The sequence below is a fragment of the Telopea speciosissima genome, chromosome 5 (genome assembly GCF_018873765.1).
Source record: "Telopea speciosissima isolate NSW1024214 ecotype Mountain lineage chromosome 5, Tspe_v1, whole genome shotgun sequence".
NCBI lineage: Eukaryota > Viridiplantae > Streptophyta > Magnoliopsida > Proteales > Proteaceae > Telopea > Telopea speciosissima.
The window spans coordinates 66,494,549-66,509,777 of record NC_057920.1 but is presented as its reverse complement, the minus strand read 5'-3'; the positions used below and the strand labels follow the sequence as shown (position 1 = coordinate 66,509,777).

General features: G+C 37.4%; 1 protein-coding gene across 1 annotated transcript; it reads left to right on the top strand.

Annotated features, from left to right (window-relative positions):
• The first annotated feature begins 6,092 nt into the window (after nt 1-6,092).
• On the top strand, nt 6,093-14,241 carry LOC122662244 (calcium-dependent protein kinase SK5-like). The gene is made up of 7 exons (XM_043857828.1): nt 6,093-6,814; nt 9,131-9,274; nt 9,388-9,540; nt 9,663-9,778; nt 13,346-13,513; nt 13,695-13,919; nt 14,089-14,241. The coding sequence occupies exons 1-7, from the start codon at nt 6,253-6,255 to the stop codon at nt 14,215-14,217; spliced, it is 1,497 nt and encodes a 498-aa protein (XP_043713763.1). The 5' UTR covers nt 6,093-6,252; the 3' UTR covers nt 14,218-14,241.
• Nucleotides 14,242-15,229: the final 988 nt, after the last annotated feature.

Here is a 15,229-nt window from a genome sequence, read left to right as displayed (position 1 = left end):
CTTATCTTCCATGCTTTTGTTTTGATGGCATTTGTGATTTGTTTTAACTAAAGAGTTTAATTTTCTATAAAGCATAGGAGATTGCAAAATTCATGAAACCCTAACATTTATAAATGTAAGGTGGCAGCTAGTACTTTTGGGGGACGTAGGCCTGTTTTAATCAGGTCTATGAGTAAATGACCCAATCCTACTACTAATTGCCACACAGTTTAGCCTCATTTCCTACCGAAGTTGAACCTGGAATCGGACATGTGATTAACTCTAATCAATTCCCATCAGAACTGGATCGACATTGGTTGGAATCGGCTTGGAATTGGCCATAATCTGAAGAAACCTTAGAAACTGGAACCAGGAAGATTTTCCCAGTTTTTGATTCAATAGATTTGGGGATATTGTAACAAGAGGTAAGTTTCACTGATGTTATGTGATGTTATGTTATTGATTAAAAGAAATAAATAATAGTAAAAAATGAATCATGGGCCATTCCAAAGTAGGGTGTATGAATCGGATCGGTCTCGCTTTGATTCTGATTCCTGAAATCATGATTCCTACTAATTTGAGTAGAATTTCATGGAAAAAAAAAGCGGAAGATGATCATCTGAAATGGAGAGAGAAATATATCAAATATGGGAAAAGTTAAAAATGCAAAAGATTATATACCTTAACACTAAGTTGGCCATATGAAAAATTGTGGTGGCCAACACTTTAACTATCCACATGTTAAAACCATTTTAATCATATGGTCCACGATGTATGGAATATTTTTCTTTTGCATGTTCAGTCGATTAGCCATTATAAGTGTCCATGTAAAACATAGCTTGAATAGTTGTCGATCACCCCTTCAAGTCAAAGGACTGAAGCATCGGATCTTTAACTTGTCTCACATGAACTGAATCCGTTTGGTTGGTAAGAGTCTTGGTCAGGATATTTACCATTTGGTCTGTTGTAGAGATGAACTAAACTGATAATTCCCATTTAGCAATCTTGTCTTCTAGGAAGAGAAACTCAATTTCTACGTGCTTTGTACCAACAGTCTATAGAAGATGAGATTGACAAAGAAATACGTGACACTAATATTATCACACCAAAGAATTGGAGGTTGTTGAAGAGAGAGTCCATGATTATGTCATGTGATATAATCCTCTTGATTTGAAATATACTCATGAATAATGAGAGATGTTAGTACAACTACAAGGGTGCCAATTGATTTGGTTTTTAGCAAGTTAATACTTCTCATAGGGATGCATGTTAAAATTGTTCCACTGTGACCCAATGATAGCGGGTTCAAGTATGGAAACAGTTTCTCTGTGAAAGCAGAGGTAAGGCTGGATACATTAGTAATGGGAATCTCGTGCATTAGGTATGCCATTTTTTAGTGGGAATGCACCATCCTTTATTTTTCAGGCTCAACAAAACTTAGATTATGGGGATATATGTGTATATCTATCCATACACAGAGATATTCTAAAACCAAAGTATTAACAATGAATAGTACGATATAATAAGATTAAGGACTTTGGTCGACCTAGGTAATCTTGTTAGGTTACGTGTATGATTTGGTTGCTTCCATGTCTCATTTATTTCAGTTATAAAGTTGTTTAAGAGATTAATTTAAAGGCATAGACAATGACACTAGTCAAATGAGATATTTGTTTTACTTTATTTTCCTTCTCTTGAGATGTCAATGTTCATGAACTTCCTTTGGGGGAGCAATAATAGTGGTTTTTTTTTTTTGGATAAGAACTATATTGTGGGCACCACAATAACCAAAATTTTTTCCCTTGAAGGGTGGTCTAAAACGCAAGTAGGAAGCCTCCAGTCTTGAATTCTTAATGAGAGTTATGCCTTTGCCATCAACATCTTTGGTCTTTTTTTATAATGGGGATAAGAGAAGGGTTCATCCAACATTCTAAAATAGATTCGAAATGCCTTACGAGCATTGTCCGAGCAGGAGTGAGGCGGTCTTTTCACGTCTCACTGTGTCCGGCACTGCACATGTAGCCCGGGCAGGGTGTTGGACAGGAGCCGAGTCCCTATGCTAGAATACACAACGAAACAGAAAAAAAAAGAAAAATTTACATAACCATGATGTAAGGCTATACGTGGTGGTTCAGTAAGTTGTCTACATCTGCGGTGAGATCGATGAGAGGAATCTTCATTAGCAACAGATAAAAAAAAAAGATTACAAACTCTCTTCCTCATGCCTCTCTATGTTTACAAAGAATTTCTTGTATCCCTAAATAACTTCCATGCTACCAAATTATAGGTAAAACAAAGAAATACAATTTTACGAATTATCCTCGTATAAACCTAAAAATTTTCCTAAAGGCTGCAGCTCCCAAACCTCCGCATGAGCCCTTCGCTCTACGTGACCCAAGAAACAAAGAGATAAATAGCAGGGTGGATTGACTCCTCTGGGTCTCAAGCCCTACGAGCTTTTAGCAGCCCTTCGAAGATAGCCGGTAAACTAAACAACAAAATACAAGACATCAAGGTGATTATGACTCTTCATTCACTGTGGCTTAAGAAAAACTTGGTCATTTCTTCCCAGCTACATATAAATTTGTTATCAATGCATGTTGGTTTCTTTTATATCCCTGGGCCCCTTGGACCATTAGAGTAAATTTTGCAGTGCTTGAAATAGAAAACGAAGAATAGAGTGCATTTTGAGGTTGGGTAGTGTAGCCTTTTAAGGTTAGATGAGCAGCTAAGGTGGTTCGATTTTTTTAGGTTTTTTGGGAGAGGGATGGCCATGCTGTCCACTTGTTGCAAGCTTGCAGCGTGCACCAATAGGAGGGCAGGTGCATGGGATCATTTCCAAAGGAGAGGGAGAAAAAGTAACACAGGCTGGGCACCCCAGCAGCTGCCCAACTTCTTCCCTTTTGTTATTTTATGAGAAAAAGATGGTTCCATTTGCTCTTACAAGGTCTACATGGAAAGAGGCAAATTGTAGGCTTTTTGAAGAAAAGAGACAAATCTTAAAAGAACAAATGCAAAAAGTGGACCCCAGATGGCAAGGCCTAATTTCAATGAGAGTTTTTTTTTTTTTTTTTGTCTTATGAATTCTTCCAATAAGAGATTTCAAAGTAAAGTTTAATTAAAACTTATATGGGAAATTATGGGAAAAGGCTCGACACACCACTAGTGGTAAGCTAGTGCTTGTTATTTCTATCTGTCTTTTCTCCTTTAGAAATGACCTCTCTTTCCCTCCTGTATGATGTCCCATCCCACCCCCCTATTGGTGCTGTTTATTTGTTTACCATACACGGGCATTGTGCCTATCCTTCTCTCAGAAATTATATAATACAAAGGGAAAATTCTAATATTATGAACAAAACTCTTAAAAAAAACACAATCACTGAATTTGTCTCACTCCCACCCCCATGGAAATGATCCCCTACCCTCTCCATCCCACCGTCTCCATTGGGTACAACTGCTAGCTCCAAGTAGCATGCCGAACCCAATTTTTTGCTCTTTTTGTGTACCACATTTTTTTTCAATGAAGGCAAATTCTATCATTTTACATGTCTACTCAAAAAATGTGTAATAATGATACTTTCAAATTATGTTTACCAAAAAAAGAAATTATTTTCAAATTATTTTGAAATCCTTTTTTACTCCTACATTAAATAACTTTTGAAAATAAGACAAGAGATAATTAAAAGAAGATTACAATTTCTCATTTCACCAATTTGATTACTAAATATATTCCTAGTGGTTGGGTACTTGGGTTGGTTTTGATTTCTGTTTCTAACAAAAAAATTTTACCTTAAAAAACTGATTTGGAAAACAATGAGAAGAAAATGAATCAAGACGCGCGGAAGAGGTTGTTTTGAAGACTACAATTGAAATTTTCTCTCGTCCTTTTTAATTAATGTCGTAAGCATTACACTTTCAGACTTCGCAATGGATTTATTGATTTTGTATTTGATAAGATATGAATTTGTTGATTTCCTTAAAGTTTAATGGTTTAGTCTCACAAGTTCCTTTATTTATCACAATTTGTATTTCAAGTCAATCAAATAGAATGCTATTTTTTATTGAATTCTTTAAAATAACATAAAAAAAAGACGTACCTAGTGCACGAGGCTCCCACCACTAAGGAGTCTGGGGAGGGTCATAATGTACGCATATCTAAATAAATAATTTTTGACTAAAAAATCAAAAAAACAAAAAAAAGAAATCCTTTACATGAAAGAGTAAAGAGACATAGCACATGGATGATATTGACTGGGCTCATAGACAATGGTCACAATTGTTTTTAACCTATAATTTATTTCTCCGGAATCATGCTTTGTTTAATGCACTCCTTATTTTATCACTTAAGAGTCATGCTTTGCCAAGCAAACAAAGATGTATTGCTTTCACCAACAAACTAATGGAAAGAAAAATACATTTTCTTTGTTCAATTTAGTATTCATATAATTAGCACTTGTCTTAGAATAACACAAACTATTCGTATCCAATGTTTTTACATTTAATTAATTTATTATATATATAATAAGGGAAAATATTTTCTATCCGGAAGCATGGCCTAATCCAGTGTCTCATAGTCTCTCTCTCTCCAATTGCTTCTTTTTTTGCATAAAAATTCCTTTTGCTTTAGTTTGTGATTTGGATAGATTGGAGTATTTATTTTATGGGATGATGTTTTCTATCTAGAAGTGTGGCCTATGCAAGCAACCCTGTGTTTGTCTCTTTTCTAGGGCAGAGATGTCATTTCACAAGGGAGGAGAGAGAGAGAGAGAGAACATGGGTGAATCAAACTTGCAATGTGGGGGACAACGAGGGAGAAAGATTAGATGTAGAAAGGGAAGGGGGAGATGAAGTAGCAGTGGTGGTGGAGGCAGAGGGAGAGGGGATGTAGGACGAGCGGCTGTGTATCACATTTGATGCATTAGTGGTGGGTCAAATGGATGAAATGTCATCCATCCCATCCAATAGTCAATAAGATGCCGACGTGCAAACTTCCATTACACACTGCTAGCATATAAATACCTTTTCCATAAATGTATATAAGATATTCTTTATTCTTAATTTTTTTTTGGTAAACAACCTTATTCTTAATATTTACAATTCCAAATCATTACTATCCATGAAAACAATAGTTGGGTTGTATTTGTGGGGATCTCTCTTAAAATTTACTTTTGGTTTTACATAAAATTGAATGAAAATAAAAATTTTTAAAATAAAAGTTTCAACTATTTTTTTGATGAAAAATAAAAATAAAGGAGAGGATTCTCTGAAAGGTAACGTGGCTCTTATACCAACACAAAGTCAATGGGAGCATGCCGACATGCATCGATAGGGATGAGATTTTCACCTTTCATGGGGACAGAGCAGGCATTTCATGCCCCTCTATATTTGAGCACAAGGGTCACAATGCCTTTCAAGGTTCTTTTTCCCTTATTTTTAATATGAGTGGAGGTTGGGCACACCGCTAGCTTTCCTAGAAGTAACAACTCAACCAATTGAAGGGGAAGAGAGACGCATACACAATGCCAGCACAATGCTAGCTTGCCTAACCTTTATCCATATAATTTAGAAAACTATTTAGATGGAATAAAACTCTTGGGACTAATTCTTTCATTTATTTATTTTTGGTAGAAAGGTCTAAGGGACTAATTCTTATACACGAAAATAGAAATGCTGGCTATGTTTATAGTTCATACACATCACGTATCATTTATGAAACCTTTATCCAATTAGATTGAAAAAGAAAATTTCATATTCAACCAGTGCGGTTCTCTTTTGTATCATTCCAACCAATAATATGAGAGAGAGAGAGAGAAAACCCAGCCAAGTAGCAATTCAGATCGTCTACGGTGCAGCTGCCCGTAACGGTCTGTGCGGTGCAGACTGGGTCACATGCGCAATGACCGTCTTACCCCGTTTGGGCAAGGTGTTTGGGCAGGGGTAAGACGGTCTTTATGTGTGCACCTCAGTCTTCACAGCATAGGCCGCTACAGGCAGCGCGCCGCAGAGGATCTGGATCCGCCAAGTAGACAACACCTACCTGATTCCAAGGCCCAGCCCACTGTTCAGACATATTTCTACCCAACAGACGGAAACCCACAATACTGACTGCTGACTCTGTTCTATGCACATCAAAGTTGAATTCAAAGAAGAGCAAGAAAATAATTTGAATATAAGAGGAAAGATTTCAAGATACCCAGTTGGAAAAGAAGGAGAGCAAAGAGATCTAATCAACAAAATCTTTTGATTCAGAGGACCACCATCACGGTTTCACCCATGAAGAAACCTGCATCAACTTCGACTTCGACTTCCACCTCAACTTCAAAACCCACTTCTGTTCTTCCTTATAAGACCCAGAACCTCAGAGACCTTTACCAGATCGGTCAGAGGCTAGGGCAAGGCCAGTTTGGTACTACGTATCTTTGTACAGAGAAGTCTACATCCATCCAATATGCCTGCAAATCTATACCCAAAAGAAAGCTTATTTGCAGGGAGGATTATGAGGATGTATATAGAGAGATTCAGATAATGCACCATTTGTCTGAGCACGCAAACGTGGTGAGGATTAAAGGGGCTTATGAGGATTCTTTGTTTGTTCATTTGGTCATGGAGCTATGTGCCGGCGGGGAGCTCTTTGATCGGATTATTCAGAGGGGGCATTATAGTGAGAGGCAGGCTGCACAGTTGATCAAGACTATTGTTGGGGTTGTGGAAGCCTGTCACTCTCTTGGAGTCATGCATAGGGACCTCAAGCCTGAGAACTTCTTGTTCGCTAATACTGATGAGGATGCTCCAATGAAAGCCATCGATTTTGGGTTGTCCGTGTTCTACAAGCCAGGTTCATTGATGGGTTCTTTCCACTTTCTTGAATTTTATTTTTATTTTTATTTTGCGTGTAGACAGAATTTAAGACTGTTTGGCTTGTTGATTTGTGTTATCTGTATTCTGGGTTTCCTTATATTTAGTTGTGAATGGAGGAAATTGTTTATGATGGGAAAAGCTAGTCGGTAAACTTGCGAATTGCTTTCTATTTGAGGAGAAAGAAGGGGTTGCCTTCTGCTTGGAGGATTGTTTATAGATGGATTGTGTTTTCTATTTCCTTGTTATGGGAAATAAGAGTCTAGACCCAGAAGTGTGAGTGGAATACTGGAATCGCACAAGTCTTTCATCATTACTGCAGAAATTAGATAGGTAACATGTAAAAGAAATGAAAGTCCACCAATCTGACATGGTTTATTGGGGAAATCGTACTATTAGCTATTTTAATAGGCATCGGCATATTGATGGTTGCAATGTAAGCAATGAAAACTATGGCTCAGTCTTCTGCTATTGAGGGAACATGGATTGTAAGTTTAAAGAGGCAGGGAGTCGGGGATGGATCCCTGTGTATCTGACTGAGCATTAGACTCCTGTATCCTTTACTTCCCTTCTGATGGATCACTCATTCTGAATTTCTGAGATCACACTTTATGATGTGATGACAGTAAGGCATTTCCATTAGTTTGATAATGTCTCTTTGCTAGTTATCCTGATTTCAAGTTCTACCACATGACGAGATGGGTTCATTGAGTTCTTGTTGTTGGTGTTTGGTGTTTTTTTTTGTTTTGGGGGGGGGGGGGGGGGTGGGTGTGGGGTGGGGTGAGTCAACGGTTAGTGATTTGTAGATGGAGATGGGTTTCAAGCCAAGTCTAGGATACTAACCTCCCTAGACTCTACCAGCTTAGCAAGGTGGATCCTTCAAAACCATTTAGCCGGAAAAAGAAAAGAAAGGTGAATAAAGAAAATTTATGTTGTTGTAGTTTCTTCCTTCCTTTGCTTTTGTAAATTATGGTTATTGATTTGAAAAGACAAAAGTTGATCATCAAGTCCCATAAAGTAAATGACTACAAGACCACCCAACCACATTTTCATGTTGCTGAAAAAAAAAATCATAATTACTGAAGCTTCCCTATGATCACTCCTTAAGAAGGTTTTGAATATATGCACTAGTGACAAGACCCATGGTTTCAGTCAACTGCCTCCTATGTGGCTATGTTACCTCAATAATGATGTTAATTGCAAAACTAGAAAGGACTTATCGACCAGATGCCTCGGCTTTTTGATTCTCTACTTTTGGCTTTCATGTTTCCATCAGAAAGTTATGAAGAACATTTTCAATGTGTGGTTGATGTCAGTAGTGAATAGTGATAAGTTCATATGAGCAGCTTTTTGATGTATTACCAGTTTGCAGGATACACCTATAATCCCATTTTCTGTCATATCTCTGTGGGTTGTGGAGTCAACATGAATTTGGATTTGGTTCGTACAGCTGAAATACATAAATCACCTACTTTTTTCCTCTTTCGGATCTCAATCTGTCATGTTACATTTGGGAATTTACATCTCTTACGTGTAATGAAGTGTTTGGACTATCCGACCTGAAGAAATTTTCCAGGAGCAGAGTTGTACTTGTAAGATGGCGGCCTGGCATAATTAACCTGCTTTATTGTTGAATACTTTATGAACTTTCTTTCTTAAGGGCCTGAGATTTCAAAGGATTCTTGGGAAAGAATAATTAACCACTTTTGATATAATAAATTTTACCTCATGTCTGCTCACATCTGTGCTTGATCTAACCATGAATTACTACTGCTGAAGCTGTAACCACTTCTTCAGAACGGAACCAGAGTCATACAGCAGACTTGTTCAGTTACTCCCATGAAGTTCTTCCAATAAGTTTATTTTTTAGTAGTCCAGGCCCCTGTGTGTTTTTCTCTTAGCTATTTTTTCTTACATAAATTTGTTTTCTTGGCTATTGTTTCTTACACAAATATCGTTAAACCATATTGTATGATTGTAGTCTGAGTCATCTAGCCTGCAATCTTTTCGTACCATTCTCCATACTTTTCAGTCTTTCCAAATTAATGACGCAGATGGGGCAGTTACCAACTATTCTGAGTTGGTTGCTTTCAACTTACAGGGCTTCCTCTGTAGGACCAGTTCACAGTGGGTCCCAATTGAGATATACATCCTATTAATCTTTCTATGTGACCATGTTGAACCAGTTTTCATTCTTTCCCTCATTAAATCTTCAGTATAATTTTTTTTTCTTCCTTTTTGGGTTTATTTGACAATATCTCATATCTTAATTGGTGGTTTCTTTTTCTGTCTACAGGGGATACCTTTTTTGATGTAGTTGGAAGTCCATATTATGTTGCACCTGAGGTATTGAAGAAACGATATGGTCCTGAAGCAGACGTATGGAGTGCTGGAGTTATTTTGTACATCTTGCTAAGTGGCGTCCCACCTTTTTGGGCAGGTAGTGTTCTTGATGTGTTCATGTGCATTGTTTTCTGTGCAGGAATATGTTATTTCCCCACTTATACTGTATGTTTTTACCAGTTTTATATTTGCTTCTATTGTTTCTTCCAGAAAATGAACCAGGGATCTTCAGAGAGATTTTACGAGGGAAATTGGATTTTGTATCTGAACCATGGCCTGGAATTTCAGAAAGTGCCAAGGGTCTGATACAGAAGATGCTTGACAGCAATCCGAAGACTAGAATAACTGCCCATGAAGTACTCTGTGAGTCATTTCAGCAGTATAGAAAGTTTGTTAGAAAGAATTCTATAAGAGAATGAATGCATGTCTTCGTATTGTTGTGCCCCTCGAATATTCTTCATGACAGAGATTAAATTCTGTACCAGGTCACCCATGGATTGTGGATGACACAGTTGCTCCAGATAAACCTCTTGATTCTGCAGTTCTATCACGCTTGAAGCAATTTTCTGCGATGAACAAACTTAAGAAGATGGCTTTGCGTGTAAGCATATGTCAATTTGTTTCGTTGTTAATTTCATCCCTTGGGTAATTTACTAAATGATTTTATTATAAGATACATGTGAAGAATGAATTGCATCCACTAATAGTAGGATATTTAGGAGAGCCAATTGAATGCTTTCTGGAAAATCAAGATTTTGACTTTGAATCCTGATAAAAATTGGACAGGCAGACAGGATTTAGAAATTTTCTTTCATTTGTAGTGATTGTGACAACATATGGGTGTTCCTCGAAACAATAACATAATTGTAGTGTTCTATACTTCTAGTGTTTCTGCTCATTTTTACTATTGCTATTTTTTTTCGCTCCTAGATACTTTCTTTGCAGATCAAAAGATTTTGAAATTTACCATGGTTTAAAAGACGCTGATATTGTGTTGAAATTTAGGAGGATTAGATCAATATGTGAAGTGGGTGTCACTTATGGTGTGTTGGTTCATGCAATAAAACCAACAAGTCAAAATATTTAAGAGTGCATTTAAAAAAATGTGTTTGGGGCTGATGTACTTGAGTTCTGTTTTGGCTTGGGATAGTTTGTTTGTCATGTACTTCTCTCTTGTTTCTTGTCTTTTCTAATTTTATTGTCAGTGCCCCCCTCCCAAAGGTAAGCTGTGGATGTATATGTTTGCAATGTATTGAATATATCCTGCAAACCCTCTAAAATATTTTGGTCCCTTAATTGCCTCCCAAATCTTAAATTCCAGTCTCTCTGCTCCACTGTTGCACACTTAGAACCCTGTAAGAAAAATTCTAAATGGAGTACAATCTGGGAAACAATCTCTATCAGACATCCCCCACCGGTTTATCTTCACAAAACCTAATTCCCCGTTACCCTTGTTATTTCTAATCATGCGGTTCATCAAAGGAAACACTCTCCTAATACTCCTCCACGGTGCTTTCAGCATCACTCTCTATACTTCTCTTGAAACAGAACCATTACTTGACAGCTTGTAATGGAGCATATCACCTCATGCCCCAAGGGTTGCTGCTTCATAGGAAATCTCCAAATCGCCTTGGTTAGAAAAGATAAATTCTTGCCATCCACATTACCAGTCTCCTAAACCCCCACCATTATTGGCATAGTAAGTCTCCCAACCTGGAAACAGCCTCTTTGTGAAAGCAGGGGTAAGGCTGCGTACATTATGAACCTCCCCAGACCCTGCAATGGCGGGAGCCTCGTGCACTGGGTACGCCATTTCTGCAATTCTATGATCTGCAAAAAAGTAGTTTTCTATAACTTTTCACTCCTTGTGATAAAAATGCTATAAAGAGTAAAAATTAATTTATCCAAAAAAGAAAAAAGAAAAAGAAAGAAGTCTTCAAAGAGCAGCTTCAGATACCAAGTATCTTATTCTTTTTACTCTCAAAAAGGCCTACAAGTTGAACCATATTACAAATCCTCTAGGTTTTTTGCTTTGTCCATGCATACTTAGGGAACTCAAGACATCAAGATGAACTTTATAAACAGACGCGCAATTTATCTGCAGATGAGGGGCATCTTCTTCGGCACTTAGCACATATAGCACGCATTAAAGAAAAAAGTACACCCTAGATGTCAGATCATTAATGGTGAAAATGCTAACTTGATGCTGCCCACAAAAATTTCCAGGAGTTGCATCATTCGTTCCAATTACCTAAAATTGCTACACCTTCTACCTTATTGCTCTTTTTTCTTATGAGCTCTGGACGATTAATTAGACCTACCTAGGCCAGCTGCATGGGGTCTTGCTTCGTTGCTTCTATTTTCATTTTCTTTTCTCCTTTTACACCCCCTAGTGATTCTTGTTCAGCTGGAGATTACAGAGTATTAATCTCAAGTGTTGACGGCTTTGGTTGTTTTTTCGTGTTCCTGTTTTTTTCTTCCTGGAGTAACCTATAGGATTGTAGGAAGGGATCAATAGATGTTTTGCTGAGTATGCTGAACCAGCAAATGAGGATTCAAAGTTGTGCTGAATGTGTGGAAATAGATACTCAGATGCGCTGGTATCTATAAAGAATTAATAGATTTATGTAGTACAGATCTAAGAGCTAGCTGTTGGAAGATTTTCGTTTTTGCCGGACAATTTTATTGAGGGTCTCATGTATTGCTCTGTTGGGAGGCCTTGTACACTATGATGAGGTCTTCATAAGAAGAGTACAGTGTACTGAATCTGTTTATTTTGCTTTTTGGAGATTTTTTTTCCCTTTCTAGTCGAATCTTTGACCTTAACAAGTGTTGCATATCTCTGTGTCTGAACTCTGAAGTCTTTTACATAGATGCTTATTGTTGATCCTTTACTGGAAGAGCAAAATAAAGAATTACTCAGAAGGTACTCACCCTTGAAGGTGTTGACGAGGAATATCCTCTCAAAAGTAGTCAACATCTGATTCATTTCTTTCATCATTTGCTTCTATTTTACATTTTTCTTGATATTCTTGATGATCTTGTGGTCTTGTGTCACATTATAGAGTGGTTGTTTATCCTCCCTCAAGTGAGGGGTTAAAGTGAAATCTTTGCATGCTTTTACTAAGCTCAGAGTCATGAACTTTATTTCCTGGTCACAATTTATATTTAAAAAAATTCATATCGCACCAGATCATGTGGTTAATGCAATAACCTTAAACACTTCCTTTCACAACTGTATTTTTAATTCTTCAGCCATTTATTCTGCAAGAATATTTGGTTATCCATAATGTTTTGTGATTCTTGTGATAGCAATATGGAGTTTTTATTTGATGTTCCTGATCTAAATTTAGCAGGAAGAAGATTTTGTTCCGCATGTTCTATTTGATAGGTTGGGAAAAAACCTGGCATGTTATTGTTAAAAAATAAAGAAGCAGAACCAAGTCAAGATAATATGGATCAAACTCTTCGTCTTGCACTAAATATCTCACCATTTCCAAAGGAACTGAAGGTTTGAAACTAAGGGTTATTAGACATGGTACTCAAGGGGAACCTTTTTGTTTCCTAATTCCTGGGTTAGAATGGAAGAAAAAGACGACAAATTGATTACCTTAAAAATGATAGTATTATCCTAATGGAACAATGGACTCTTGTGCTTCTCATCCTCGTAGCTGTTTAATTTGCACCACAGATGCAGCCTTCTCATCCTGGCCATCTAAATCCCAAAGTGATAGAATTATTTCATGTCTCTGAGAAAAATCAAATTAATTTGCATATCCTATTGTTCTTGTATGATGTTTCTTTTGCAAGAAATCAATCCACTTATTACAGATTTGTGAAGTGGTAAGGGTTTCAATAGTAATTGATTGAGGATGATAGGTTGGGGTTGAAAAGAATCAACGACAAACTACCTAACGTTGATAGAATAATCTAATCCTCATGAGACAATGAGCTTTTTGGCTTCTCAGCCTCACAAGAACTGTTTAATTTGGTCCACATTTTGATCCCATTTCATCCTGGCCATCTTCTTAGCCTAGTGACCAACTAAAAGAATTATATCATGTGTGATATAATCAAGCAAATTTCCATTTCCAACTGTTCTAGTATGATATATCTTTTTCAAGAATCTGTTGCCAATTGCTTGCATTGACATAATCTATTTTTGCAGGTTATAGCAGAGAGCCTGTCAGAGGAAGAAATTGGGGGTCTGAAAGAGCTGTTCAAGATGATTGACGCAGACAACAGCGGAACAATTACTTTTGAAGAGCTAAAAGAAGGTTTAAGAAAAGTGGGCTCTAACCTGATGGAGTCTGAGATCAAGGACCTTATGGACGCAGTAAGTTGACTTTCTAGGAAGACAAAAGGTTGAATTTTATGATTTTTTTTTTGTGGTTGAGTATATATTAAAAATATAGGACAAGGACTTTGAAATGCTTATGCAGTCAACATATGTGTCTGTTGCTTTCTACTATGAACTGCCTACCGAGATCAAATCTTTATGTGGGGAAGTTTGGCAGGCTGACATTGACAACAGTGGAACGATAGACTATGGTGAATTCCTTGCTGCAACCATGCACATGAACAAGTTGGAGAGAGAGGAGAATTTGATTTCTGCATTTTCCTTTTTTGACAAAGATGGTAGTGGTTCTATAACCATTGATGAGCTCCAGCTAGCTTGTAAGGAGTTTGGTCTGAGTGATGTTCACCTGGATGAGATTATCAAAGAAATTGATCAAAACAATGTGAGTCCTTCCCTCTTCATCCTACATTTAATGTCTAATGTTTCATATGCACTTCTAGGAAGTGTATTTTCCTTCATGCATTTTCTTCTCTTTTGCAGCGTATTTTCCTTCATGCATTTTCTTCCATTGTTTGGAGCTAATTTTCATTATTTGGCTTGTAATTAAACAGGATGGGCAAATAGATTATGGCGAGTTTGCTGCAATGATGAGGAAAGGCAATGGAATGATTGGGAGGAGAACTATGAGAGGCAATTTGAACTTCAACTTGGGTGATGCCTTTGGAGTAACAGATTCTTGATGTACCTAACTGACCTAACTGATCATTATTTTTTTGTTGATGTCTTCTGAATGCTTCCCTCAAATCAGAAAAGATTCATTTCATACAAGTACAACCAACCAATTTCTTCTCCTTTTCTGTGTTGCAGTGATATCCAGGGTCTAATCACAAATGCATGGAAAGGGTAATGACTTTGATATACTGGCCTTAAAAAAAAAAAGGATTCTTAGTTTTGGATACCGTATAGCCAGGAATTACCTTGATTTGCATTAGATCATTAGGAGAGGCCTTGCCATCTTGGGGATGCAATGTTTCAATTCCAACAATAATTAGGAGTTGGGATCTCAACCTAAATATGGTAAGAAATTTAAGTAGTTTAAACAATCACATGGGATAATGATTACAAAAGTTTTTTTTTTAAACTTAAAAAATCTCATTTTTCTTCCTTTATTTTTGTTTTTTAAATATTTAGAAACTTTATTAAGATCAACGTGAATTACACATGGATGAAGTTGAACAAAACTCTTGGATCCAAACGTAGCCTTTGAGAATGATGGAGACTTCTTTCTTTCCTTCCCTACACCAATTTGGATCTTTTACTGCCGAGCTGCTCGTCCTGCTGCCATGTTTCCTCACACAGGCAACGTGCAATGACCGGCTTACCCACTGCTCGAGCACCCTGCCTAGGTGAAGTATGACAGTCATTGCGTGCCTGCCTGTGTGAGGAAGCACGAGTATCAGAATCCTCCCTACACACAATTGCGGACTGCAATTTCTCCCTCTCTCTCTCCACACGACACAGCTCCATTTGTCCTCCCCCCCCCCTCTCTCTCTCTCTCTCTCCCAGGCTTTGGTCCAACTCGGACAATGCTGAGCCCGAATGGGTCAAGTTTGGAGATTGAGATCCCAACTTAAGGTTAGGCCAAGGTGGACTTAAATTGATGACAAATAACCCTCTTATTTAAATAAAGGGAAAGAGAATTCTACCTGATCATGTGCAGGGGCCACACAAAATGATTGCTGCGCCCTCATG

Bases quoted from the DNA above. Each gene is read 5' to 3' on its own strand.
- LOC122662244 (XM_043857828.1), top strand. From the start codon at position 6,253: ATGAAGAAACCTGCATCAACTTCGACTTCGACTTCCACCTCAACTTCA. The intron at 9,779-13,345 runs GTAAGCATATGT...CTATTTTTGCAG, and splicing joins TTAAGAAGATGGCTTTGCGT to GTTATAGCAGAGAGCCTGTC. The intron at 13,920-14,088 runs GTGAGTCCTTCC...GTAATTAAACAG, and splicing joins AAGAAATTGATCAAAACAAT to GATGGGCAAATAGATTATGG.